The sequence below is a fragment of the Acanthamoeba castellanii genome (assembly GCF_000313135.1).
Source record: "Acanthamoeba castellanii str. Neff unplaced genomic scaffold scf7180000084612, whole genome shotgun sequence".
Taxonomy (NCBI): domain Eukaryota; phylum Discosea; order Longamoebia; family Acanthamoebidae; genus Acanthamoeba; species Acanthamoeba castellanii.
Window position 1 is genome coordinate 224567 of NW_004457342.1, and position 25225 is coordinate 249791.

A 25225-nucleotide genomic window follows, 5' to 3' on the forward strand; every position below is an offset into this window, starting at 1 on the left:
ACGGCTCCCAGAACGGATCCCCGGGTGTTAACAGTAAGCTGCCAGTGGAGGTGCACCGCAGTGTGATGGCGGAAGAGAGGCCAAGGCAGCACCGCTTCCCATTTATAGAGCTCCTTTGTGACACTCTTGCTGCTTGCCCTTCTGGCAGTTGCCATGCATGTTCACAATGTCCTGTACAGCTTTGCACCACACCAACCCACCACTCCACACTAGCATCTGTGAAGCAACATGTGCTTTTAATCAAAACTAAATGGGAGTGCCTGTGTGCTTAGCCACACCCACACTCTGGCACTGCAATCTTGCCATGCCTGACCAGGGCACACCCCCACCCAAAGTTATACAGATCAAGTCAGAAGTGAACAATACACACCATGCCCTCACTGGTTGGGTTGTGGTTGGGGCACATACTCAGTATAGAATTTGAGGAAGGTTTCAGATTCAATCCACCAGGTGATGCCCATCTTCTTATAGAGAGCAGCCCTCTCTTGCAGCTTCTCAAGGCAGCCCTCACGCCACTTGAAGTGATGCAGCGGCAGCTGTACAACCAATGGTTAGCTTTTGCACACTCCTCAACCAGGCCAAATATCTTGATTGGCTTCCATGGGGAGCATAATGTACTATCATGGGGGTCTCTTTAAAGCTCGTCTCCCTGTTATTAGCATCTCGAATCTCGTGCTGGCCTCCGCCTGTGAACAGGTTTCCTGATGAAGTGCGCCCAGCCTTGCGTGAGTTGCCACGGAAAAAGAACAAAGCTGGGCCAACGGAGCTCACACCTTTGTGGATGGGCCTCTTCCGAGTCACAGCCTTGAGGATGGTCTTCGTGATGTCGCTCATGCACGGATACTGCTCCCACAGCGAAGTGTTGGCCTGTGCCCTCGGCAGCCTGCAGTCGGCAGCGATGTGGTCCACCATCCCCCCCTGCACGACGGTGTAGCCGAGATCCTCGACCTCGGTGAGGAACTCGAGCACGGGCTTGGGGAACTCGATCAACTCGTCGTCGTCGGTCTCAATGAGCCACGAGCTGCTGGGTACACGCTCGGCGTAGATCGCATCCTTGAACGCACCCTTGGCCACACTCGTGTATACACCTTGCCACACGATGGGTGTGATTCCATGAGCTTCGAACAAGGCCACGGCATGATCCTGCTCCTTCCCCTCCTGCACCGATCAAACCCGATCAAACGAAGAAGTTGAGTCCTCAGACGTCAGTCAAATGTCCAAAGGTGTGCGTCTGTGTGCGGTTGTGCGTGTGCGGTGGTGCGTATGCCTGCGTGCCTGGGCGGAGTGGAGGATGATGATGAAGTTGGCCTTGGGCACGAGGTGAAAGCCCAGGGACGCGTTGGTGTAGTGCGCCAGCCAGTGGGTCCACATATCGCTGCTGAACTTCACGCTCGTCACCATCGTGACAAACACCTGCTCGGGCTTGAGCGATGTGCTGTTGTCTGCGCGGCGGCGTGCCAGCCCTGCAGAAGATGGAGAAGGACTGAGGAAGGGGCTAGACGAGGGATTAGGCGCGAGGTCTAGGATGTGAAGCAGTCGGGGAGCTTGGCGCGGTGTCAGAAAGAAGAGACGAGAGTAGAGGCGAACCCACCAGTAAAGGAAGAGGCTGCTGAGGCCGAAGACCAAGAGGACCAGCCCCAAGAGGTTCCTACGCATCCTTTTTCGTCTGCCGTTCTGACGCACCTCTTTCGAATACTGAAAATGCGGAGGCCAATTTTCCGGAGTTTACACCCGATGGCTATTTCTGAATGTTGGGAATGCAGACGAGATGTTGTGAACAACAATCTTCTAGTGCAGTCCTCCTTGCCGTGTGTCTCCACAGTGTGTTTTCTCACATTTACTCGGTGCAACATTAATGCGTCAAGGACGAGCGCTTGTACCGCATCCGTTGCTTGTTCTTGTGGTGGCGTGCGCATGCTGTACGGCTCAGTCGGTCTGATCCACCTTTTGGCCGTGTAACCAGCGCGATCGCCGGAGTGGGGTGGTGGCCTCCTGGTGGTGGACACCCTCTTCCTCGTCCTCCTCATGCCGGCAACGTGACATGTGTCGTTGTTGTCAATCCTCATCAGATATGGTGCTACGATGAGGTGGTGTAGGAGCTTCTTCGGACCCGGCACGCAGCCGACGCAAGGATTGGGCGGCGCAAGCGGCAGCACAGCGAGGAGGACGCCGAACATGGCGACGCAGACAGTCGACACATAATGGTCGCGCACCTGGCGCGCAACGTTGGTTACACCATCAAAGCAAACAACAACAACAACATCTAACAACATCAAAACAGTAAAACAACACCTGCCCAAGGCTGTGCAAGAAGGGCCTGCACGATGGCCGCTTGACCCTCCGACGCAGCGAGCAAGAGCGGCGTCTTTGCGCCCATGCCAGCTGTCGTGGCGTCGGCTCCCTTGGACAACAGGAATGTCGCCGCGTCTGCCAGGCCGCCGAGTGTCGAGCGGTGAACGTTTGCCAGACACGCCCGTGTTACTTAATTGCCCATCAGAACGGCAGCCAAGCAATGCGGGGCCTGTGTACCCATGTGCCCGTTCCACGAGTCGGCCATCTGCGGCGTCTGCATCTCTGTGTTGCTCACCTCCACCGGCGCCCCTTTCTGTTAGTTGGGCCAAACAACAACAACAATGCTTCGGTTATCATGGTGGCGCTTATGTTTTGCCCTCCCCGCACGAAGCCGCACAAAAAGATCGTAATACTATGTTGAATTGGTTAAAAAATGGGGTTCAGGTTCGGCCAACGGAGCTGTACATCTGGCACAGCCCCACAGACAGGAAGCGGCGCAGCATCGTTCCCTGTTTTGGTTTGATGGTAAGCAAGAGAAAACGAAGAGAAAAAACGAATATAAAAATGGCATTTTCGACCGAAAGGGGGGAAGTGCGAGGGTGCAGCGTACGGTGTGGTCGTCAGTGAGGGCCAGCTTCCACACCTTGTCCAGGTGCACGGTGAGCGTGTCGCGGATGGTGCCCAGCGCCTCCTCCGCAGCCACGTAATCGGGCGGCGGAGTGGGCGTGTATCGGCTCATGCTGGCCTGGTAGTTCATCGCGTCGTGAATCGCCTCCTCGTCCTGTATGCCACGTCACGCTTAGCACCCGTGCGTGTTGCGTGTTGTGTGATGTGTGATATGTTGCGTTGCGTGCGCTGCTGCCTGTTGTGTGCTGTGCGTTGGGGTTGCGCGTGCATACGGTGAGTGCGGCCACGTAGGCCTGAAGCAGTCGCTGGTTGGAATCGTTGATGAAGGCGTTGAACGCCTTCATGTGCTCCTCCTTGCGCCCGTCGAACGGCACGTCGTTGGCCAGGTTCTGTATCAGCTTCGTCACCAACAGCTGCACACGGCGCGTCGTATCGTTCACTGCATCGTTTTGACAGTACACTCGATTAGGTGTGTGCGCGTGCGTGCGTGCTGTTGTGCGTGCGTGGAATGCGCAGGAATGTGCGTACCGCCGGACGACGACAGGATGGCGGGGGTGAGTAGGCGGAGGAAGAGGAGGTTGAGGATTCCCGACTGCTGCATCTGCGGCCATCGCTTGCCCACCTCCTCGCCCACCATGTGCAGCACTCGCCGGATGCCTCTGCCAATTTTCAGCCCATCGAGTCACGTTAGCCGTGCGGTGCGGGCGGTGCGGGCGGCGCGGGAGTGATGGAGGGAGTACAGAGGGCAATCGTCGGCCGAGCGACAGGTCTGCTCGAGGAAGGCCTGGGAGAGTTCGAGTAGGACGGCGGTGTGCTTGTCCGACGGGGCGCGGTTGGGGAGGACTTCGAGCTTGGCCGCCACGGCGCTGGCGATCCGGGCCATCAGCGGGTCCACCAGCTCGCGCACGTACTCGCGGCCGGCACCGCTGATGTAGAGGCTCAGCACGCGCGTGCCCACCGTCTCGCTGCGCATCAGCACGCCCTCCTCGTTGGCCGATCGGACATCCAACTCGATCGCCTTCTGCAGGAAGTTGATCGTTTTGCCTGCACACGACACACCACCGCACACGTACAGTTGTGAGTGAGCTTGCCCTTTCGTTGTTTACAAAGAACCGCAGGCGAGCATGCGATACCATGGTAGTTGTAGAACTCGAGGAGGGCGTGGACCAGCTTGTCGACGCTGGACTCGGCGTAGGTCAGGTTGAGCAGCTCCATCACCAGCTTGAAGTTTCGTCGCGAGTCGTCCAGCAAAAGCTGTCACACATATACACAACACCCGGCTTGAGTCCTGTGTCGCGTGCGCGATGTGTACGTGCGGTGCGGTGGTACCTCCTGGAAGGCGTTCTCGAGGCGCTCGCGGCCATGCAGTGAGAGGGGACCGGCGGGAGGGATGGCGTGCTGGGGCGACGCCCGCAGGCTGCGTCCCTCCGAACGCGGCGTCTCCTCGTCGCTCACCGACCGGTCGCTCAGGCGCGCGTCGGGGATCACCCCGCGTCGCCCCGGCTTGGGCTTGGCCGCGTGAAGCTTGTGGTCGCCGGGCACCAGGGGCAGCTGCTGCTCGTCGTCGATTACCAGCAGCTCGTCGCTGTCCGAGCAGCTCTTGCTACGCTTCCGCCCGCTGTCGGGTTTGCCGGGGTCGTCCACCGAGCTCGTCGCGGAGCTGTTGGTGCTCTGCCCGCTGCTGCCGATGAGCCCGTTGCCGGCGGCGCTGAGTAACGCGCGGAGCGGCTGCGGGCGCGGCGCCGACTTGCCGTTGATGCCGCCGGTTGTGTGGAGCAGGCCGAGGCCCTTGTCCTTGTCGGCCTTGGTAGCCTTGGGCGAGTAGGAGCTCTTCTGCTTGGACCCGAACAGTTTGTCGAGCAGCGATGATGACGTCACGGGGCTCCGCAGGGGTGCGGGCGGAGAGGCTGCGGTGGTCGGCGGCGGGCTATGCTGCGCGGGCGGGCGGTCCCTGGAGTTGGACTTGAGCGTGGGCAGCGCCGAGGCCGACGACGACACGGCGGAGAACGGGCAGCCGCCGGCCGACGACGGCCGGCGCGTGTGCGTGTGTGTCGAATCGCTGTTGGACTGTGGAATGCGGGGCGACAGCACGAAGCTGTTGAGCGGTGACGGCGGCGGCACTGCGGGCATGTGCCCGTGCGGCGAGGGCGGCGATGACTCCGATAAGGGGAAGGTGACGGACGAGAGTGGGACCCCCAGGCCGGGCAGGTTGACTGAGCTGTGCTGGATGGGCGTGGGCGACGATGACGAGGCGTCGGACGACTGGAGCGAGACGTACGACGAGTCGGAGGCGAGGGTGATGTCGGACGAGGAGGAGGAGAGCGACGAGGCGAGGGTGGAGGCGGCGTCGGTGTGCTGGGGGTCGCTGGCGTGCAGGTTGGCGTCCTTTGCGTGGCCCATGAAGAGGGCGTCCTTGGTCGGGTCGTGTGCGGCAAAGTCGCTCAGGTTGAGGCCGAAGTAGTCCAGGTCCTCGAGCGACGTGAGCAGCGGCGACCCGACGAAGCACATCGATCGCAGCATCGGCTGCCAGATCAGCTGCGTTGCATGATGATGGATCACATCAGCACCGCACGACACGACACACGCACACACGACGCACGCGCGCGCGTGTGACAAGGTACCTGGCCCTTGAGCTTGAGCGACTTGTAGTCATCGTAGGCGTGCTTGAAGACGAAGACCTCGGTCTTGCCCCGATTGGTCAGGAACTTCCAATCGGTAAACGAGGCCCTCGCGGGCGACACCAGCTCGAAGAAGTTGGTGACCTGGTCGCCGACCATCATCGGAACCAACCGCGACAGCGACTGCTCACACAATAAAAAGACTTAATTATTATAATGATAATTATCATTTGCAGATAAATAGAATTATTTGAGGAATTAAATCTTAAAAATGTGAATTATGAACTGGTTGTGGTGTGGATGAGCCGGACCTTGCCGCACTGGAGGATCTCCAGCTTTTGGTTGAATATGAAGTGGAAGGGGAAGGCCTTGTTGAGTCCCTGCGGGTCCAGGCCGTAGACGAGCGGCGTCGTGCTCACCGATTCATCGAGCAACCTCTTCTTCGCAGACTGCGCGAACAACAACAACAACAACAACAACAGTGATGATGAGTTGGCGACTACAACGGTCAACCCACCCTAGGCCTAGCCGAGGATGGGGCGCGTACGCCGCTGATCTTCCACTTGACCGAAAAGACGTCCTCCTCGGCGCCCTTGTCGATCCACTTCTTTTGTTTGATCTTGAGGGCCGACAGCTGCAAGTGCTCCTCGCCGAGACCCTTGATGATTCCTGCAACACGCGCCACGCACGCATCAGTCGCGTGTGGCACGACACGACACGAGCATTTGCTGGGAGAAATGTACCGACGACGAGAGGAGAAAGACCCTTGCGGGTCGGCACGCCGGACAGGTAGTGCAGCTGCATCTTGTTGGCCTTCTCCCTCGTAATTCGGAACGTGGGTGGTCGCATCTGGTTTGTTACAATAAAATTAGTGTAAAATAAAACTAAAAATAAATGCTGCAGGCACACCTCGGAGAAGTAGCCCATCTTGATGTGTCCGTGCATGGTGTTGATGTTGGTGAGAATCTCCTTGAGCGAGTTGCCGGCGCTCGACAGCACTTTCCCGTAGGCCTGCAAGCGCGGAGCATTCAAAGGGGGACAAGCGTTAGCGAGCACTGAGATGAAATTGCAGCGTTAGCGTGCGCCGGGCGAGCGAGCGAGCCCGTACAGTCGACTTGACATAGATGGGGAACCAGTAGCCAATAGCTTCAAGCAGCTCAGGCACGGTTGTGTTCAGCTCCTACGTCGGCGCAATACACAAAAAAACAGCACATAACATGTGGGTGAGTGCCAAGCACGCGGTTTCAGAGTACGCTGGCCGGCAGTGGGAACGCAACAAGCTGGGCCTGCCGTCACCGTGAACCGAGAGCCAGCCGCGTGTGCCGAGCTGGCTTGCAACAGGAACGCGCAAGAGGCCATGATTTGGAATAATAGAAATTGGCGCAGAATGGGGAGGCAATACGGAACTGAAGGAGACGTTGGGTCGGGGGGGGGGGAGAAGCATACCTGGGCGGCGACGGTGAGGAGGGTGTAGATGACTTGGTCGTCGTAGTTTTTGTTCTCCACAAAGTCCTGGGTTATGCCGGCCTTGGCCAGGAGGTCCAGCCATACGGCCTCGCCGAACTTCTTGAGCACCAAATCCTTCAACCAGGCCAGGCAGAAAACGTTATCGGAGCGAACAAGGCAAAGAACGAAAGCGGCAGCAAGAAAAAAGAGCGACACGACGGACGTGACCCCCCCAAATTGCGGGGTCCTACCTTGACGGTGGTAAAGATGAGGCCATACATGGCACCGGGCGAAGGAATGGAGAAGGTGTGTCTGTATGGGCGGGAAAACGAACAAAGGACTTACGCGGCCGTAAATTGTGCTGAAGATGACGGTCATGACAGTCGCAGCACACCGCCACCCGGTACGGCAGTCCACGCAAGCTCGCGTGATATCTGCGCAAACGGGGGTTGCTCTCATTCGTCCGTTCCGTGTAATGTTTGACGCGGAAATATTCTCAACGTGCGCGTGTTGTGGTGCGTTGCGACCCAGGGAGGTGATCGGTGGTTTCAACTCCCCTGTACCCCTTGTGTTGAACGTTGTTGTTGATGATTGCTAAAGCCTCCGCTCCTTTTCACGTCCCTCGCTCTCTCGCCCACCACGCCACCAGGCCCGGGAAGAAGGCTGCACTGCTCGCGTACGGCCCGAGGGTCCGGCACCAAGAGCGCGGTGTGTTCACCTTGAATAAGTTAGGGGGGCGCCTAGTCGCCCTTGATCATGGTGTAGATCCTCCTCACGAACATCGACGTGCCGATGAAGCCGATCGCGCCTGGTGGGCGGAAGGGAGAGAAGAGAAAGGTGGGACGGGAATGCTGTGAGACAACCAATTGTATTGTGTTGCCAGAGAAAGGAAGGGGGAATTCCGTTCACGCACGGAGGGCCAAGGCACACAGAAGAACCAAAGGGAAAAAGAAGGAGACGCGTACCGCAGAGGGTCGCCAGTCCGAGGCAGAACATAGCCATGTAGCCAAAATAGAAAACTGTTTGGAAGAAGCCCGACATCTTCGTCTTCATGTAGAAGTAGTACACGGAGTACAGGAAAACGTATCTGTGCGGGAAAAAGTCAGTCCAGGGGCCTGTCACGGAACGTGTAAGCCGAGAATTGCAGTCATACCCAGCAGTGGAGGCAGCAGAGAGGAAGGAGGTCCACTGCCAGCGATAGTCTTCCGAGTTGAGCAAGAAGTACGTAGACACGATGGTCACGCAAACTGCGGTAAACGAGGGATGAGGCACTGTGCCACATGACCAGCACAGCGGGGGACGAGCTCGTACCGGTGACGATGATCAAGATCACGTAGACCAAGAGCATGAAACCGTAGACGTAGTAGTACTTGTAGAACGAGGTGAAGATGAAGTACATCTCGATGAAGATGGAACCGAAGGGGAGGACGCCGCCGAGCAGGATGTGCACCCACGGCTGCAAGTACCACCTCTTCTCGGGAATCTGGCGGGGCACCTGGTTGATGCGCACCTTCTCCGGGGTACCTGCATTGTGGGACTTGAGTTCCATTCTTCTCTCCTTGGGAGCAGAGCGACAGGGAAGTTGTAGGCGCGTACCGTTCCAGTTCTTGCCGACGACAGTGCCGACCAGAGTGAGCGGCAGCGAGATGCACGACCAGATGGCCAAGACGGCGATCTAGCGAATTCCATAAAATGTGACGCACGGGTGAGCGCGACCAAGCGAGCGCGACCAAGCGACAGGCATAGGGAACGCACCAGAGTGCCTAGCGGGATGTAGTTGAGCGAGCCGTAGGAAAGCGCGATCGTGTTGAGCATGAAAGCGATGGAGAAGGCAATGCCGGGCAGGAAGCTAGCCGTCACGAACATGCCTGTTTGGTATCCATCGACAGTCAGATAAGCTGAAAGATCATTCTTCCATCGCGTTTGTGGCTGCGTACACTTGATCCACTTCTTGCCGCCGTTTCGGGCGTAGTAGCCACCGCCTCCGTAACCAGCGATGAAGGAGGTTAGCGCGTAGCAAACGATGAAAGCAGTCACGACGGTTCCCCTCTGGGCGTAGTAGGTGCCAAGAGCAGCAAGGCAGAGCAAGCAGAAGACCAGGATGACCAACTGGTGGCCTATAGGAAGAAGGAGGGCGGTAAGAATAGACCAGCCTACAAGTTGCAACGAGCGCGACGAGCAGCGTACCAGTGCCCACGAGAGCGGAGAACAGAAGGAGACGGGGAGGCGAGCGGAAGACGTCGCCCTTGATCTGCTTCCAGCCGGACTCGTCACCAACGTCCTCGTCCCTGTTGTTGGGGTGGAGGGGAGGTGAACAAGATGCACATCACGTTTGCAACGGACCATGGCATGAAGCGTATCGATAAGGAGGGAGACCCTACCTGTCGGCATCTTCGTCGTCGAGCTTGCCGAAGCGGGCATAATCCCTCTTGAGGGTCCTCATCAAGATGAGCGACACGAGGCCAACAAGGAAGATGACCATCATGAAGGAGTTGAAGATGGAGAACCAGTGGATCTATGATGTACACGCCAAGAGCAACGAGGAATCAGTGAGCGGTGATAAGAGGGAAAGAGGTCGAAAAGAAAGGCCAAGGTACCTGGTGCTCGAAGAAGCTCTTGTCGAGGTATTTCCTGAATCGGTCATCGAAGGAGGTGCTGGTCTCCTGCCAGTTCACGGAGAAGGTGAACTGGAGAGGCGAGCCGGCCTCAAGAACAACAGGGTTCTCCGAGGTAAGGTTGACCTCGATGACCTAAGCAAGCGTAATGAAGGAGCATAGTAGATGGTTTAGGCGTTTGCTTTGTGAGGAGCGAGCATAAAGTGTCTACGTACCCTGTCGCCGTTCCAGGAGAGGGAGAACTTCTGGTGAGTGTATATGAAGACCTTCTTCTCACCGGCATCGTCCTCGTAAGACTCGCCAACCATTCCCCACACGGGAAGATCGTCCAGGTACATCTGATCTACAGGGGCCAAGAAAGAAAGGAGATGAAGCGACGAAGTTAAAGAGTGAAGAACACCACCATGCTAAAGCCTGGCCTTGCCGATCTAAGATGAGAAGAATCGCTGAGTTGACGTACACCAGTACTGCTCGAGGATGGCCTCCCTGAACTCCTCGTACTCAGACTTCGTTAACGACTTGGAGCAAATAGGCTTCCTCTCGATGTCCCCTACGCGAATGGATGAGCTCGCACGTTTACCCCCCCCCGCAAACTGACTGTCATCCAGGTGTGGCAGTGCGTACTCTTGAAGAAAATCTCGACCATGCTCTTGATCAGATCGTATCCGACAAGCGCTTCGCCAAGACCCTCTGTAAAAGGACGATCCGTATGAGACTCAAAGAAATCGAAGTGATCACTTCAATTGAACAAGGGAAAGATCGACCTGTGTCAGAGTGGATCAATTTGTCTGGGTGGCAGAAAGGCAGAGAGTAGTAGGGGTAGGTCTCCTGCGGGTTGGGGAAGGGACCCACTTTGTTCATCCACAAGTAGACCTCCTCACCATCCTCGTACTGTTTTGCACACAAACAAGTGCGTGAGTTAAGATCGTGGCGCACCCAAGAAGGGGATCCAAATTGGGACTTGACAAGTCTTCATCGCTCCTGTTCGTTCTCCAAGCTCCCTCCTTTTGCTGTTTACGTTCTTCTTGCCTCCTTCTTCTGCCATCCATCTTCCTTTAATTGGCTCGTCGTGGCCTTGGGGTACCTTGTGCTCGTGCGCCCAGCCGCTGGGCGTGAAATCAATGAAGATGAAGCCAACGACCGCCAGGGCCACAAAGACGAGGCCCACCCACAACAGCTTTTGATCCTTCATCTTAGTCGTCGACGAATGTCACCTCCTCTTGAGCGATGCCCCCAGCACAGAGCCGCTCTTAATCTCTCGTTGAAAGGATCGTCGACCGTGAGGCGGAAAAACAGATGATCTATCGTTGTCCCCGCTGCGCCAGTAACTTCTGCAAAGATGATCGATGTCTCTCTCGCCAAAGGCACACCCTGACGACGTGGCCCTCTTCACCCCCAATCGGAGTTTTCCTAAAAGGAAAATCCGTTTACCGCCCAGAGACACAACAACCGCGAGGAGCCGGCTGTTGAACGTGCGCGGCCACGTCGGGAGGGCAGAAGAATGATGATATCTACATTGTTCGTGCTGCCTTGGTGCTGCATAATGCATTAAGTGTGTTGGTTTACCTCCTCTCATAGCTTGAGGGCGCCGTCAGGCCCTCAAGAGCGTTACACGAGGCAAAACCTGGCGAAGCCCTTCTTCTGGCCAGCGCCGGCAGCTGCTCCTCGCGGCGATGCCTCGCCCAAGTTGATCTTCTTCACGTTGTCCGCCTCCTTGGGCTTGGCTCCTGCGGCACTGTAAGTGGCCAAGACGATCGTCTTAAGAGTCAGTGACCGCGTCAACACAACGCAGCCCAGACTGAGGGATAGGGATCGACGAACGCGTGCTGTTTCGAGATCTGTTTGGCAATCGTCTCGAAGGCCTCGGCGACATTGGTACCGTCGAGTGCCGATGCTTCGATAAAGAGTGCATTGATCGACTTGGCCAAGTCTGAGAAGTTGCCACACCATCCGCCAAAATCGAATTAGTTCGTACGTACAAATGAGAAGAGTGAACACGCAGAGATAAACGACGTCGTGACGGGAAGCAAGGAATGGCACCTTGGCCGCTCTCTTTGGACACTACCCTATACGTCGTGAGATCGGACTTAGTGCCGACGAGAAGCTTGACTATGTCAGGTGGAGCGTTGCTTGTGATCTCCGATGCCCACTGAAAAGAGGAGTACCTGTAAGTCTACAACACACCACAACACACGATACTTGGGTGCGTACAGCGGCAGTGACATTCTGGAAGGACTGCAGGTCGGTCACGTCATACACGAGAACAATGCCCTGGGCTCCACGATAGTAGCTTCGGCACTGCACACGTAAGTGAGCACGTCCAACGGAGTGAGCCCTCCGCTTCGAAAAGGTGTATATATGAAGAAAGTGACTCGTACCACCGTGCGGAATCGCTCCTGCCCGGCTGCGGTTTGCGATTCACCAGGTACAATGTGAGCACGACCATGCGGTCGTATGTGCATGCGTGCGCGCGGTGCGAGGGAGCGCGAGGCGCACCTGTGTCCCAGATCTGCAGGCGAATGGCCTGGCCGTCTATGTGGAGAGTCTTGACCTTGAAGTCAACGCCGATCGTGGCCGTGTAGGTGTCCATCATGATATTGTCCTGCAGGCAGTGGCCGACGTCAGACAACATTCGGCGGGGCACGCGCCTTGGGTTGGCTCGCAAGGACACAGCCAGAAGGGAAGTTCGCTCGCGAAAGGAAGTTGAGGAAAAGGCACGTACCGTGTATCGGGTCAGTAGGCACGTCTTGCCCACACCACTATGATGTGGGGGGGGGACAAATCAAAGAGCGGATCAGAGTCCGGCCGATGGGACAGGCCGAATATAGTCATATGAATAAGAGAGAAAGATGGGCTTACCTGTCGCCGATAATGAGCAGCTTGAACAATTGATCGCTGCAAGAGATGTTGCATCGTTAGTGAAATTTGAATGGATGAAGATGATCGCTGTGATCCATATTCTCCCTGCAATCGTTATCAAATCGCTGCCTTGATTGACATGATGTGGAGCGTACTATTCTCTAGCGCCCATCTTGCCTATCAATGGAGCGGTCGCTAAAATCGGAGGTGTGGGAACTCCCAAAGCGAAACGGAAAAGGCGATCGTCTTTGAACGGAAAAAGCTGAACGCCCTGGGTGTGTCCCTTCGCATTCCCTTCCGCCAGAGACGCTCCTTGGAACTTGGCGCAGACAGATGAACTCAGCCCCATCGGTGGAGGCGAGCGCGCCCCCAACAGCCATTCCGGAACGCACAGCGCAAGCCAAGTTTCCAGTACTGAGAGAGACACTGTAAGCCAGGCCTTGGCCGAGGGTTGAATGCGTAGTCAATTTTATGAAGAGATCGATATCAGTAGTGAAGGTTGGAGCACTGCCCTAAAGCTCCTCACATAGAGCTGAGTGGTGATCGCTGCGGAAAGTTGAACACCAACAGGGAGAGGGCATGTAGGCTTTTAGTACCCGCGCATGCCGTCTCTGATGTGGACACAGACGACACGCGAAGCAGGCGCTTCTCCTTGCAGACCCCCACTTGCTTGCGTGGCAGAAGAAGCAGGCGAAGGCCCAACAGGAATCCAGGCCTGTGCTGACGGCCGGATGGTGATGAACAGCTTGAGGTCCTCGTAGTCGGTCATGATGAAGGGGTGGCCGCCCTTGCACTGGCGATAGAGGACCCTCACCGGGCTGGCGTCGCTGGCCAGCAGCAGGAGCCGCACCACCGCCCCCACCGGCCCAGCCGACGGTGCGCCAAAGGTCTGCACGATCATACATTCAAGTGAGCCCTCACCACAGCACCACAACAGGCAAGGGGACGACTCTGAACCTGTGACGAGCAGCCGCGGCGGATGAAGCGATCGAAGAGATCGGCCCAGGGCAGCCTGTGCCACACCTGCCCTGCAGTGGCCTGGTAGTCCTGGTCGTAGGACGAGTAGTACGAGTCGTAGCCTCCTTGCTCATCGTCATCGTCATCGCCGTTGCCATCGCCATCGCCATCGTCGCCTTCATCGTCGTCATCGCCCTTGCGCTCCTTGGTGGGTTGTTGTTGCTGCTTGGGCGGCGGAAGGGCCTTGGCCTGGCTGATGGCCACCAGCTGGTGGTAGGTCCACTCCTCCCAGTACTCTTCCTCCTCCTCCTCGGGCTTGCGGTCGTCGTGCCTCCACAGGTAGAGCACCCGACCCGTCGGTTCCTTGTCCCCCTCCTTCTCGTGGCTTTCGTCTTTTGTTGAAGGAGAAGAACATGTAAGGGTGGCTTGCTTTGGGGGGGGGAAGGTTAGGGTTGACGTACAGCGGGAGTCGGGGTGCGGTGGAGGCAGGCGGGACCATAGAAGGGCGGCGTGCTCGCGCAGGAGGTCGTGGCTCACAAGTCGCCAAGTGCGACACACGGCGGGGAGGGTGCGGACCCAGAGGGAGGGGTTGTTGTGGCCGACGAGGAAGGAGAGGACGTGGCGCACCAGCTCCGTCGGCACCTCCTGCCCGCCCAGCACCTGCACGCTCATCCTTAGGGTTCTTCCTTCTACTTTGGCCTTGTTGGTGCGCGTAGCCTCTGCAGGGTGATTCGCGAGAGTACTCCCCACCCAGTTCCTTCTTCTCCTGTTTCACTTCATCTACAATCGCGGCAATTTCTCGCCTTGGCTTTGGTAGAAGCGACAATGCAAGTCTGTTTCTCCTTCTTCTTGGTGCACATCACCCCCCCCCCCACACCAACCAACCAACACACTCCTGCTCGCTGTGCAGCCATTAATAAATAAAAACAACAAAACTGTCGCTTGTCGGCCTACAGGGTGACGTTGAACTGGAGGTCGGGCAGCGTGGGCGCGAGGGCGTAGCGCATCTTCCTGGCCTCCAACATCGGCTCCCTGCACGCGCCGTTCAGCTCTCGCGTCTCCTGCAGATCGCCGCCACCAAGGAACGGCGCGTTAGTAAGTTCGTGTCGACTGGCGTGGCGGTGCTGTGTGAGAAGTTGGTAGAGTCTGGACCCACCTCGGCGTTGGTGCTGGGCTTGAAGGTGAGCTTGGCGTTGCCCATGCGGTTGCCCTGCAGCCACTTGCCCTCCAGCTTGGCCCCGTTCACAAACGACTTCATGGTGCCGTTGCCGTGGATCTATCAACATTGAGAGTCCGATTGTGAGTACCACACGCGCACAGCTTGGGGGGGGGGGAGCGGCGCATACCAGGTCCTTCTTGAATGTGCCCTCGTACTGGTTGCCGTTGGTGAACCATATCTCGCCCTTGCCATTCTTCTTGTCGGAGGCCCACTGCAAGAAGGTGAAATATTTGATTCCACCGGGTTAGTGTGTGTGTGTGCGCGCGCGCGCGGTGTTGATGATGAGCGGGTACCTCGCCGGTGTACTTCTTGATGCGAGACGGCGACGAACCGGCCAGGAATGTGCCCACGCCATGCCGCTGCGCAAAAGTTGAGAGGGGGACTGTGAGTCGATGGTCGTAGCGAATTGTGGGGGGAGGGGGTGAGTGAAGGGCCACCTTGTCCTTCTTCCAGCCGCCATCGTAGGTGGAACCGTCGGAGTAGCGCATGGACCCCTCGCCCTCGCGGCAGTTGTACACGAACTGCCCCGTGTAGACGCCCTCGATAGTCTTGTGGGTGCCCGCGCCGTGCTTCATGTCCTCCAGCCACTCACCGTCGTACTCCTCGATGAGGAGCGACTCGTCGCCGTTGTGGTAGTACCGCAGCAGGCCCCGCCCGCAGCGCTGGCCGTAGGCCCAGCCGCCCTCGTAGACCTTGCCCGTGGCCGTCGTGAGCACGCCCTGCCCGTGGAATTCGCCGTGCAACCACTCCCCGTCGTAGTAGAGCCCATTCGCGCACGTGAGCGTGCCTCGCACGGACGGCTATGTGTGTGTCGTGTGTCGTGTCATGAGCGTGTGCGATCAACAAACAACCAAACAATGTACAAAGGACTGAAAGAAGGCGTGCGTACGTAGTTTTCGTCCCAGTTGCCGTCGTAGATGTCCTTGTTGGCGTACCGAAGGATGCCCTAGTCACGCACGAGAAAGACCGAAGCTTCGGTTGGCGCCAGGCCAGGCCAGGCCAACCACTACCACGGGCTCTGTGCGCGAAGGGGGGGGGATGACGACGTACGTGTCCCGACCGCTGGCCGGCCTTCCAGCCGCCCTCGTATCGGTCACCGGAGGGATACTCCATGGTGCCCTGTCCGTCTGCGGTGCGGGGAGGAGCGGAGGTGAGCAGTGGCACATCTGATTGGGCGGCGCTCAAACGAGAAAGCGCCGACGTACGGGGCAGATCGTTGGCCCAATCACCATCGAACACCTCCTTGGTCGCGAACACCATCCGACCGAGACCGCACTGCACACGCGCGACACGCACACCGCACACCGCACACCGCACACACAACACACCACCGCTCGTTTCGTCAGCCACAGCCCACGGAAACTAATCGTCTATGTTCTATCGAGGCGGTACCTTGAGGTCGTTCGCAAAATTCCCCGTGTAGGTGTTGCCGTGCTGCACCATCTCGCCCTTGCCGTGGACCTGCCCTCGCAGCCACTCGCCCCGGTAGAAGGTCGAGTTCTTGAACACGTACTGCCCGATCCTCTTGTCCCCCAGCGCCGCGTTCGGTCCGCCCTGTATTGTGTGTGTGTGTGTGTGTGTCGTGTGTGTCGTGTGTCAGCAGAGCACTCACTCAGCACTGTGACCGAGGTGTGGTGGGTGCGCGGGGAGCTTACCTTGGTGTGCTTTTCCTGAGCGTCGAGGATGTCCTTCTTCCAGGACTCCCTCTCCTCGGGCGTCTTGAAGATGAGCGAGTAGTTGGTGCCGGGTCCCGCAAGCTCCAGCTGCAGGTTCTTGCCCTTGTTGTCTTTCTCTGCAGGTTGGTGGATCGGGTGAGTGTGTGCGGTGTGCGGTGTGCGGTGTGCGGTGTGCGGTGTGCGGTGTGCGGTGTGCGGTGTGCGGTGTGCGGTGTGCGGTGTGCGGTGTGTTGAGAACGAACCTGTGCCGATGGAGAGGTCGGGCTCGCTGAGCCACATGAGCTCGAGCGGCCACTGGTTCTCCGGCCGGTTGAGCACGTCTCGCCTATTGTCGCCACCTGGTGGAAAAAAGGTCGTCGAGAGCGGACAATGTGAGACCGCCGCCGCCGCCGCCGCCGCCACCCACCAGACGAGGCAACGTACCGACGCCGAGTTTGGAGAGCACGGTGGGCACGAGGATGTCGTTGAAGAGGAGGATGTGGAGCTTCTTCACGCGGTTGCCCAGGTTGGGGTCTCGCAGACCCACCTCGCCCTCACGCAGCCACTTCCGGTGGGGCTGCAGCAGCGTCTGTAGTGGTTGGGAGGAAACACGCGCGTGTGAGGGCGGCCAGAGACAGATAGCCCAACATACAAACACTCACACACGACACACGACACACAGAATTTAAGGAAGACGGGAGTCGAGTTGGGCGTACGCTGGCGTTAAAATTGACGGTGAGCTCCACCACCTTCTGGCGCTGCTCGTGCTCCTTGAGGTTCGAGTCGAGGAACACGGCGACTTCGTCCACCTTCTTCAGCGATTCCTGTATTTGTTTGACAATCAAAAGGTTAGTTAACGTAGTCTGAGGCGTGCGTGTCGTGCGCGCGTTTGCGTGTGTCGTGTGTGCGTGTGCGTGTGCGTGTGCGTGTGCGTGTGCGTGTGCGTGTGCGTGTGCGTCATGTGCGATGGTATACCTTGAGGAGATTGCAATCCGGATGGGCGTCGGGAGTGCGCTTGAGGAGGTCTTCGAGAAGCAGCTTGTAGCGAGGGATGCGCTGGATGGGCATGATGATGATCGACTCCAATCGGGACGACTGTACCCGCGGATCGGAGTCCAATTGCTGCTCGGCCAGGCACATCGGAGGGATTAGACAAACCTCTTTGCTTGCCTCAGGCGCGCGCACACAGGCCACACGACACACACACACACACACACGACACACGACACACACGACACACACGACACACACAGCACCCGGGCAGGGAGTACGTACGTCAACAAGCACGCGAAAGGCGGGGTCCTTGAGCATCTCGGTGTAGTTGTCCAGCGTTTGGCTGTAGCTGTTCTCATAATCTTTGTACATCTTCAAAAAGGGAGCCTACAAAAGAGAAATCAGAAGAGAAAAGAGAGGAGAGAAGTGAGTCGGAATGAACGACGAAGCATGCAGGTCGGTATGCAACGCACCATTTCTACAAATATTTGTCCAATGGTCGAGTTCTCGTGCCACTCACTCATTACAGTCTCTAAACGCTTCAAAAGCTGTGCGACACCGCAGCCGCACCGCACGCACACGGCACGCCGTCAGTCAAGGCGTTGCATGTGGGGCAACGTTAGTCACACACAGTGGCCGGCATGCACCGCGCATACCTCTCTGTTGAATGGGATGAGCTGAAGCACGGCGGGGAAGATCTGGGTGACCTGCATCGCGATGTCCGCCATCTCCGAGATGGTTTCCTTGGCAAACGCCAGCAGCGGCGCCTGGTACACCTGCACCATCACGATAACAGCAAGAAAAAGAACAATAAGTATTTGTCTCCACCGTTGCTAGCGAGCGAGAACTGGGCGTACATCGACGAGCGTGCAGAGGGCGCTGATGTAGGATCGCTCCGTCTCCAGCAGCTCGTTGGCGATTTTCGATCGCCGCTCTGAAAATGGAAATCATTGTTATTTATTACTTAGGTTGTTATTGCTATTGTTATTGTTATTAGAGGCCATCGAGAGCGTACCGTGAGGCGTTTCGTTGGGGTTGGAGGAGGCAGTGGTGAAGGAGGAGGGCGAGGAGTTGGGCGAGGGAATGGTGCTCACCGAGCCCGAGCCGATGCTGCCCATCCCCGCGCCCAGTGTCGCTCCACCCACGGCGGAGGTGTTCGCGACGGGTGGCACCACGGCCGACCCAGCACCGACGCCGCCGCGAGGGAAGTAGGAAATCGGACGCGAGGCGCCCCCCGAGGCCGTCAACACGGATTGGTCCCCTGTGTGCGTCGTGTGTCGTGTGTGTGTGTGTGTGTGTGTGTAGCGACGAGAGGTCAGTGCCCATGATGACGCCAGCAAGATTAAAGTGTGCGGAGAGAGTACCTCGCCCGGGGAAAACGCTGATGGGCCGCGGAGACGGCTCGAGCTTGGTGGCACCGCCGGCGGTCGCCGCGGCGACGTCGGCCGGGCCGAAGATGCTGCGCATGTTCTCCTGGCTGCCCATCGGGGTGCCGGCGTTGCTCTTGGCGTCCTCGAACTCGTCGTCATCGTCGCCGCCGGCGCCCACCACGTCCTTGCCGCCCACGCGCGAGCCCTTGAGCTTCTTGGCGCGCCCCAGCAGGTTCTTACCAAAGTCTTGCAGCTTGGCCGTCGCCCGGTAGTTGTTGTTGATCGCACCCCCGCCGCCACCGCCGGTGGCCGCCCCGCCGTGCTCCCTCACCTCGCGCAGGAGTTCGGCGCGCGCCTCCTTCTCCTTGCTCTCCCGCGAGGCGTTGTTGGTGTCCCTCTCCTCCAGGGAGAGCGCGATCTGATTCTTGAGCGACGAGAAGTCGGCGCTGCGCCGCCGGGCCGTGGTGCCGGGAGAGCTGCTGCCGCTGCCGCCGCCGGCGTTGCTGGGCGAAAAGGAGGAAGATTGGGTGGACTGCTGCGCCGCCGCCGGTGGTGTGCCGTAGTTGGAGGGGCTGAAGGAGACGATGGGACCCCCCCGTAGTAGGTCCTCCCTGCGGAATTGTCGCATCGAGCGCCAGTCGCGCCGCACGAATGGGCGGCTGTGGTGGCGGTTTCCGGTTCTCTGTGACGCAACGTGGCTTCGTGTGAGGGTGATCACGATCGTGAGGCAAAGAGAGAGATGGGGGGGGGTACGGAGGCCGGGCGCGGAGACAGTGAGCGGGGCATCACGCGGGGGAAGGGTGCCGTCAAATGAGCTCGGCGAGTTGGGAGCAGTGCGGGCCGGGCGCGGCGGCTTCGCACGCATCTGCGTCGCACCGTCCACCCGCGAGTGAGTACAAAGCCATAAAGACAGCTCTCGTGACGACACGACACACGTACGGCGTTCAGGGGAGGGACTGAGCCGGTGGTGGTGGACGAGGTCGTCGAAGGAGTCGTGGTGGAGGTGGCGGCCATGCCCGGCGCATTGGAGAAGCTGGTCCGTCGCAGGGTGGCGCCGGCCTGGGCCGCAGCCGTCGCCCCGGCGCTGCCGCCGCGCCACGATCCGTGCGGACCCGACGACGCGCCGCCGGTGCCGCCGTGGGCCGCAGCGGACTGCTCGGCCGCCATCATGGCCACCTCCTTGATGTCCTTCCACGACGACGACCGCCGGATGCGTGCCGGCGAGTAGGCCGGCTGGCCGTAGCCGCCGCCGCCGCCGCCCGTACCACCTCCACCTGCTCCATTGGTCCGCTGCTGGGGCGACGTCGCCGGCGGGCTCGCGGCCCGCGGCCCCTTGGGCGAGTTGCCGCTGCCGACGGTGGGCAAGGGGCGAGACGCGAGGAGCGACGAAGAGGAGTTGGCCGAGCCGAGGCCGCCGCCACCGCCGCCTGGAGTCGGTCGTGGTGGCGGTTGTGGCTGGGATGCGGTGGCGGTGGCGGTGGCGGTGGCGGTGGAGGGGGCGGGGGCGGGCTGCAGGGAGCGCGGGTCGCCCACGGTGTTGCGGTAGGTCGAGGGGATCTGGGGGCGGCCGCTCGGGAGGCCCCCTTCGTTGCGTAGGCGCGGCTGCAGCGCAGGCGAAACGGGTGGCGGCACCCGCGCGGTCATGTCGTGCAGATGTATAAATCTATCTTGAGCCTGAGATGATGTAGAGAGGATTTTTTTGTCCAACGTCAAATTAATTCGCTGCTGGAGGGGAGAAGAATGCTCACACACGATATACGTTTGCCAAATGGAACTCCTCTAGTATTTTGTGCCCATCTTGAAATCCTTATTTAACAATCTATTTTGTGCAGATGCGGGGGGGGGCACGAAGACGAAGGGGGGGGGTAAGAAGCACCTCGTTCGCTTCCAAGGCTCGTGCCTGCGGCAAACCGAGAGTGATGAGGGGTCGGGGCTCTCCCTTCCTTATTCTATGAACTCAGAGATGGCGAGAAAAAGGAAGAAGATCTGGAACGCAAGTCGAGAAGAGAGAAGGGCCAGGAAGAATAAAAGTACTGTTTTGTTGGTTGTTCGGTTGCGCAGCACCTAGAGCGCCCAGACTTTGCGCCTTCCGCCGACAGCGCAAGACGACAACAAGCGCTCCAAATTGCTCGACGATTAATTAATATTCGTTAATAACTGAAAAATGCTAATTGTCATAATATAAATAATTAGGCGGTAAATACTCCTTTATTATTATTATAACATAACAGTTATCGGCTTTGGCGCACTGGGCGGTGCTCTCAGACGAGACTGTTCGCCGCCACTGATCAGTGGATGGTCGAGTACTTGCTCTTCTCGGCCAGCAGCCGCTCCTTCATCCGCCGCAGCCGCTCGCTCTGGTCCTTCCGCAGCAGCCTCTCCATCCACGCGATGCCGCCCTCGCCCGTGTCGCCAGCGCCGCCGTCATGGTCAGACGTGCCGGCGCCGCTCGTGGCTGCCCCGATCTGGCCGCTGCCGCCCCGGGACCTGGGCAGCGCGTCGTCGCTGGCGTTCCTCTTGAGCGCTCTCTGCTCCTTCTGCTTGAGGATGATGGTGCTGAGCCTCTTCTTGTTGGCCTTGTTCCTCTCGGGCTTGTCCTTCTCCTCCTGGTTCTCCTCTTCCTCATCTTCCAGTTCGAGCTCGAGGCCGTCTTCTTCCTCCTCCTCCTCATTGGCGGCCTCTTCCGACTCCAGTTCGACATCGAGGCCGGGCTCGTCGTCATCGTCATCGGGGTTGCCCTCCTTGACGGCCTCCTCCCACTCTTCGATCTCGCCGCTCTTCGACTCGCCGCCGTCGTCGTTGCTGCCGCTGCCGCTGTCATCGTCGTCGTCGTCTTCCAGCTTCTCAGTGCCCTCGACCTTGGCGCCCTTGCGGATCTTGAACAGCTTGAGACCCTTCGACTTCTTCTTGTCCTTGTTCTTCTTCTTCTTTTTCTTCTTCTTCTCGCCTCCGTCTTCGCTCTCGGCGCGCTCCTTCTCGAACTCCTCCTTCTCCTCCTCGAACTCGGTGCGCTCCTTGGCGAGCTCCTCCTTCTCCTCCTCGAGCTCGATTCGCTCGTCCTCGAGGCGGTCGCGCTCGGCGTCGAGACGATCACGCTCCACGTCGAGCTGGTCCTCGGCCTTGAGCAGCTCCTTCTTCTTCTGCTTCATCAGCTTCCGCTTTTCCTCCAGCTCCTGCCGCAGCTCCTCCACCTTCTCCTTCTCCTCCTCGAGCTCCTCCAGCTTGGTCTGCACCTCTTCGTTGGTGCTCGCCGCGCCGCCGCCCTCGCCACCACCCTTCTTCGCCTCCTCCAAGGCGGCGCGCTCGCTGTCGACCCTCTGGCGCTCAGCCTCCATGGCCTCGCGCTGGGTGGCCAGCTCCCGCTTCTGCGCCTCGACCTCCTGCATCCACGCCTGCCGCTCCTCGGCCAGCTTCTGCCGCAGCTCGCCTTCGAGCCGCGCCTCGAGCGTCTTGCGCTCCTCCTCGCGCCTGCGCTCGCTCTCTTGCTCCCACGTCCGCTTGGCCTCCTCGAGCTGCCGCTCGGTAAGCTTGGCCTGCTCCTCCCTCCACCGCTGCTCCTCGTCTTGCACCTTCTTCTTTCGCTCCTCCTTGGCCCGGGCCTTGTCGCCCTTGACCTTTTCCTTGCCCTGCTTCTCCCGCGCCTCGACCTCCTCGAGCGTGCGCGCCAGCAGCCGCCGCTCCTCGTCGAGCGCGCCGAGCCGCGCCTCCAACTGCTGCCGCTCCTCGAGCGACTTGGTATTCTCGGCCTCGAGCTCGCCCCTGCGCGCGTCGAGCTCCTGCACCTTGGCCTCGAGCTGCCGCACGGTCTCCTCCAGCTGCCGCACCTGCGCCAGCCCGCGCTCCCGCTCCGCCTGCCGCTCCTTCTCCCGCTCGAGCTTCCGCTTCTCCTTCAGCTCGGCCTTGGCGGCCTTTTCCTTGGCCGTCGGGCTCGTGCGGATGGCGCTGCCGCTCTTGCGCTTGGTCTCCGTGCCCATGGTCTTGAGGTTCTTGAGCTTCTCCTCGCGCTGCCTCTCCGCCTTGCGGTCGGCGTCCGTCGTCTTCCGCTCCTTGCCCTCCAGCTCCTGCTCCACATGTCGCTTCCTCTCCCCCGCCACTGACTCGTTCTCATGCTCCTTCTTCATCTCCTCCATCTCCTTCTTCTCGCCTCCGCTGCTGCCGGGCGCTTCTCCCTTGCCCTCCGCTGCCTTCTCGCTGCCCGGGGCCTCGGCCTTGGCTGAATCCGAGGCGGCTGGGCTCCCTTCGATGGTGTTGTTCTTCTTGGTCGCGGTGCTGTTCCCGCTGGCCGAGTTCTCCTCGAGCTCCTTCCAACGCTCGCGGAGGGCCTTCATGATGCCGCCCTCCTTGAGGCGTGTGATGCTCTCGTTTCGCCGGATGACCCGGTGCGACGCGTCGCGATTCTTCTCCATCTGCTCCTTCAGGTCGCGCACCCGCAGCTTAGTGCCCCTGCTGGGGCTCTGCACCGAAGGCGCGCTCTCGCCGCTCTGCACTCGAGCCATCGGGGGGGGGGGGTGAGCACAATGCGCATTGTAGGTGCATGAATGCAGTTGTGGTGTGGCGCACCGTGGGTTCGGTGGCCCCGGGCGGGGGCGGCTGTTCGTCAACTATGAGGTCCGTGGGGAGGCGAGCGACGCCGCGCGGGCTGGTCACGATGACCGGTTCGCTAATCGACCGCACCAGGTTCTTCACGCTCGGCGAATCCGGCTGCGCGGCCACTCCTCCTGCTGTTGCCATCTTATAATAGGGCGCCCTCCAATCTGGTCAATGCAGAGATTTGTGTCAGCCCCTTTCAGGGAGGTTCAGCAGATGGGCTGTAAATAAAAAAGGAGAGCGATGAACTCGAGGGGCGGCACCTTATAATTTGACTACGGCTGTAATCGGAAAGCTTGCAAACTTCGCGTCTTGTAGCGCTGTGTTGGCCTCCACTACGGGGAACCCAGCTTGGCGGTTTCAGGGTGAGCTCTGGTCACCCAGGTATTATGCTATGGCGCGAAGATGCGCGGGCGAGAAGAAGTGGAACCGTGCGACCTGAACCTCGTGGGACTTGTTGTTGTGGTTGTCCCTCCTCTTCGTTTTAGTAAACTTTTATTGTCGACGAGCTTCATTCCTCGCATACTTCTCATTAAACGGTTTGAAATGATGGAATGTGCTTGGAATGCGGGTGTTTGTTGGGCAGAAAGGAGAGGGAGGTGCAACTGCGGGCTGGTGGCACGAGTTCAAGGTGATGGGTGCTTGGGGGGGGGGGCACACTAGTGTGACTAGTCCCTTTCCTTCTCCCTCTCTTCTTCATCGTCATCATCGGATTTGTCCTCTTCCCTGAAGCGGGGGTTCTTCTCCTCCCTCTCCTCCTGCGGGAGACGAACCGGTTAGGGAAGTGACCACGGCTTTCTCACTGTGAGAGGCCTCTAAGGCGTACCAACGACTCTGTTGTCGATGACGGCGCTGATGGAAGAGGCGCTGGCGCCTCTTCATCCCGCACCCTCTTGACGAGCGGCTGGCCCTTGGGTTCTTCCTCTTCCTCATACCTTCGCCGCTTTGTCCCTCGGTCTGGCTCACGATCTGGGAAGCCAGGCCAAGCACACTGAGCCGCTGGAAGCCACACAATCATCAAAACATTCCTTCATCACGTACCTTTGTCGTCTCTGGGTTTGTAGGGAGAAGCACCCGATTCAGACTGCGCGGGCAATGAGTTGGGATCGTAGGCCGTCGTCGCGTGGAGGAAAGGCGTTTGCAACTGTCGCGTTTCCTGTTCGGGGCGGCACACACGAAAAACAACGAAGATGCGAGATGTGAGATCAAGCGCAGAGCTGAGGACTGAAAGAGACTGGTCCTTGGTACCTCTCTCTGGGTTTGCTTGCCATAGCCGCCTCTGCCCGGATCGTAATCCGTTCGATATTCGTCACGGACCTGTACCAGTGACCGGTGGGTGCGACACAAACGCCCAAGTTCACCATCAGTGGTCGCGCTCCGAAGTGTGCAGTGCCATCACGCATTCCCCAAGCGGCCATTGCTGAAGCAATGGGGCGCACCTGTCCGCCAGACTTGCCGCGACCGTACTGGCGCAGCTCCTTGAAGCCAATGTCCCAGTCCACGCGGATAGTGCGGTCGTCGAGCCGAGTGCCGTTCACCCACTTGTAACACGCCTCAGCGTCCTCTCGCGCATAATACCTACGAGTGACAACAAGTAGCGGCAGCGAGCGCGGCGTGGCGCAAACGATTGAGCACGATCGGAAAACACGTTCAGCGTGCATTGGGAGGGGGGCGTACTCTACGAAGCAGAAACCGCAAGGCGTCTTCGACACGCGATCTAGGCCCATTATGATACGCTTGATTTCTCCACATTTTGAGAAGAGGGCATAGATTTGCTCCTCAGTTGTGTAAAATGACAGATTGCCGACGTAGAAGGTCGTCGATTTGTTGAGCAGTGCGTCCCAGTCCTCCTGCGAGCCCTCGAACCGCACATCCTTGTACGTCGATTGCTGAGCCTGCTCCCTGTACAGATTCGCCATCCTTCGCGATCGCGATGATCTTTTCGATTTGGGTTTGCTGAAGGAAAATGCAATTCTACCAAAGTTTC

General features: G+C 59.0%; 9 protein-coding genes across 9 annotated transcripts; all 9 read right to left on the reverse strand.

Moving 5' to 3' along the window:
* Positions 1 to 377: 377 nt before the first annotated feature.
* ACA1_077060 (uncharacterized protein) lies at positions 378 to 1656 on the reverse strand (the record flags this gene model as incomplete). Its single annotated transcript, XM_004335817.1, has 5 exons — positions 378 to 536; positions 619 to 701; positions 774 to 1158; positions 1318 to 1463; positions 1572 to 1656. The coding sequence occupies 5 exons, from the start codon at positions 1654 to 1656 to the stop codon at positions 378 to 380; spliced, it is 858 nt and encodes a 285-aa protein (XP_004335865.1).
* A 270-nt stretch (positions 1657 to 1926) lies between these two features.
* Positions 1927 to 2377, reverse strand: ACA1_077070 (uncharacterized protein; the record flags this gene model as incomplete). The annotated part of the gene is given in 3 exon segments (XM_004335818.1): positions 1927 to 1992; positions 2007 to 2213; positions 2324 to 2377. The coding sequence occupies 3 exon segments, from the start codon at positions 2375 to 2377 to the stop codon at positions 1927 to 1929; spliced, it is 327 nt and encodes a 108-aa protein (XP_004335866.1).
* Positions 2378 to 2482: 105 nt separating this feature from the next.
* Positions 2483 to 7264, reverse strand: ACA1_077080 (guanylyl cyclase; the record flags this gene model as incomplete). Its single annotated transcript, XM_004335819.1, has 16 exons — positions 2483 to 2605; positions 2748 to 2801; positions 2903 to 3073; positions 3192 to 3358; positions 3448 to 3578; positions 3660 to 3963; positions 4053 to 4173; positions 4249 to 5454; positions 5541 to 5720; positions 5849 to 5986; positions 6085 to 6206; positions 6281 to 6386; positions 6447 to 6548; positions 6646 to 6717; positions 6984 to 7118; positions 7235 to 7264. 16 exons carry the CDS (start codon positions 7262 to 7264, stop codon positions 2483 to 2485), a joined length of 3162 nt encoding a protein of 1053 aa, XP_004335867.1.
* A 459-nt stretch (positions 7265 to 7723) lies between these two features.
* Positions 7724 to 10790, reverse strand: ACA1_077090 (endomembrane protein EMP70 precursor isolog, putative; the record flags this gene model as incomplete). The annotated part of the gene is made up of 15 exons (XM_004335820.1): positions 7724 to 7791; positions 7949 to 8070; positions 8137 to 8230; positions 8295 to 8507; positions 8580 to 8658; positions 8739 to 8851; positions 8921 to 9100; positions 9171 to 9271; positions 9365 to 9498; positions 9581 to 9733; positions 9814 to 9941; positions 10059 to 10148; positions 10223 to 10288; positions 10363 to 10489; positions 10683 to 10790. The coding sequence occupies 15 exons, from the start codon at positions 10788 to 10790 to the stop codon at positions 7724 to 7726; spliced, it is 1776 nt and encodes a 591-aa protein (XP_004335868.1).
* Positions 10791 to 11206: 416 nt separating this feature from the next.
* On the reverse strand, positions 11207 to 12191 carry ACA1_077100 (Rab1/RabDfamily small GTPase; the record flags this gene model as incomplete). Its single annotated transcript, XM_004335821.1, has 6 exons — positions 11207 to 11333; positions 11420 to 11528; positions 11639 to 11747; positions 11810 to 11896; positions 11977 to 12002; positions 12095 to 12191. The coding sequence occupies 6 exons, from the start codon at positions 12189 to 12191 to the stop codon at positions 11207 to 11209; spliced, it is 555 nt and encodes a 184-aa protein (XP_004335869.1).
* A 735-nt stretch (positions 12192 to 12926) lies between these two features.
* ACA1_077110 (uncharacterized protein) lies at positions 12927 to 14086 on the reverse strand (the record flags this gene model as incomplete). The annotated part of the gene is made up of 4 exons (XM_004335822.1): positions 12927 to 12969; positions 13054 to 13346; positions 13415 to 13806; positions 13876 to 14086. 4 exons carry the CDS (start codon positions 14084 to 14086, stop codon positions 12927 to 12929), a joined length of 939 nt encoding a protein of 312 aa, XP_004335870.1.
* Positions 14087 to 14364: 278 nt separating this feature from the next.
* Positions 14365 to 20295, reverse strand: ACA1_077120 (RhoGEF domain containing protein; the record flags this gene model as incomplete). Its single annotated transcript, XM_004335823.1, has 21 exons — positions 14365 to 14475; positions 14571 to 14690; positions 14761 to 14844; positions 14927 to 14992; positions 15071 to 15433; positions 15523 to 15579; positions 15684 to 15760; positions 15839 to 15908; positions 16026 to 16187; positions 16289 to 16425; positions 16552 to 16647; positions 16733 to 16877; positions 17005 to 17112; positions 17264 to 17410; positions 17564 to 17668; positions 17755 to 17829; positions 17938 to 18057; positions 18139 to 18215; positions 18297 to 18542; positions 18646 to 19333; positions 19591 to 20295. The coding sequence occupies 21 exons, from the start codon at positions 20293 to 20295 to the stop codon at positions 14365 to 14367; spliced, it is 3759 nt and encodes a 1252-aa protein (XP_004335871.1).
* A 644-nt stretch (positions 20296 to 20939) lies between these two features.
* Positions 20940 to 23382, reverse strand: ACA1_077130 (uncharacterized protein; the record flags this gene model as incomplete). Its single annotated transcript, XM_004335824.1, has 2 exons — positions 20940 to 23132; positions 23212 to 23382. The coding sequence occupies 2 exons, from the start codon at positions 23380 to 23382 to the stop codon at positions 20940 to 20942; spliced, it is 2364 nt and encodes a 787-aa protein (XP_004335872.1).
* Positions 23383 to 23906: 524 nt separating this feature from the next.
* Positions 23907 to 25157, reverse strand: ACA1_077140 (RNA recognition domain containing protein; the record flags this gene model as incomplete). The annotated part of the gene is made up of 6 exons (XM_004335825.1): positions 23907 to 23996; positions 24128 to 24207; positions 24280 to 24394; positions 24487 to 24555; positions 24678 to 24816; positions 24916 to 25157. The coding sequence occupies 6 exons, from the start codon at positions 25155 to 25157 to the stop codon at positions 23907 to 23909; spliced, it is 735 nt and encodes a 244-aa protein (XP_004335873.1).
* Between the last annotated feature and the right edge of the window lie 68 nt (positions 25158 to 25225).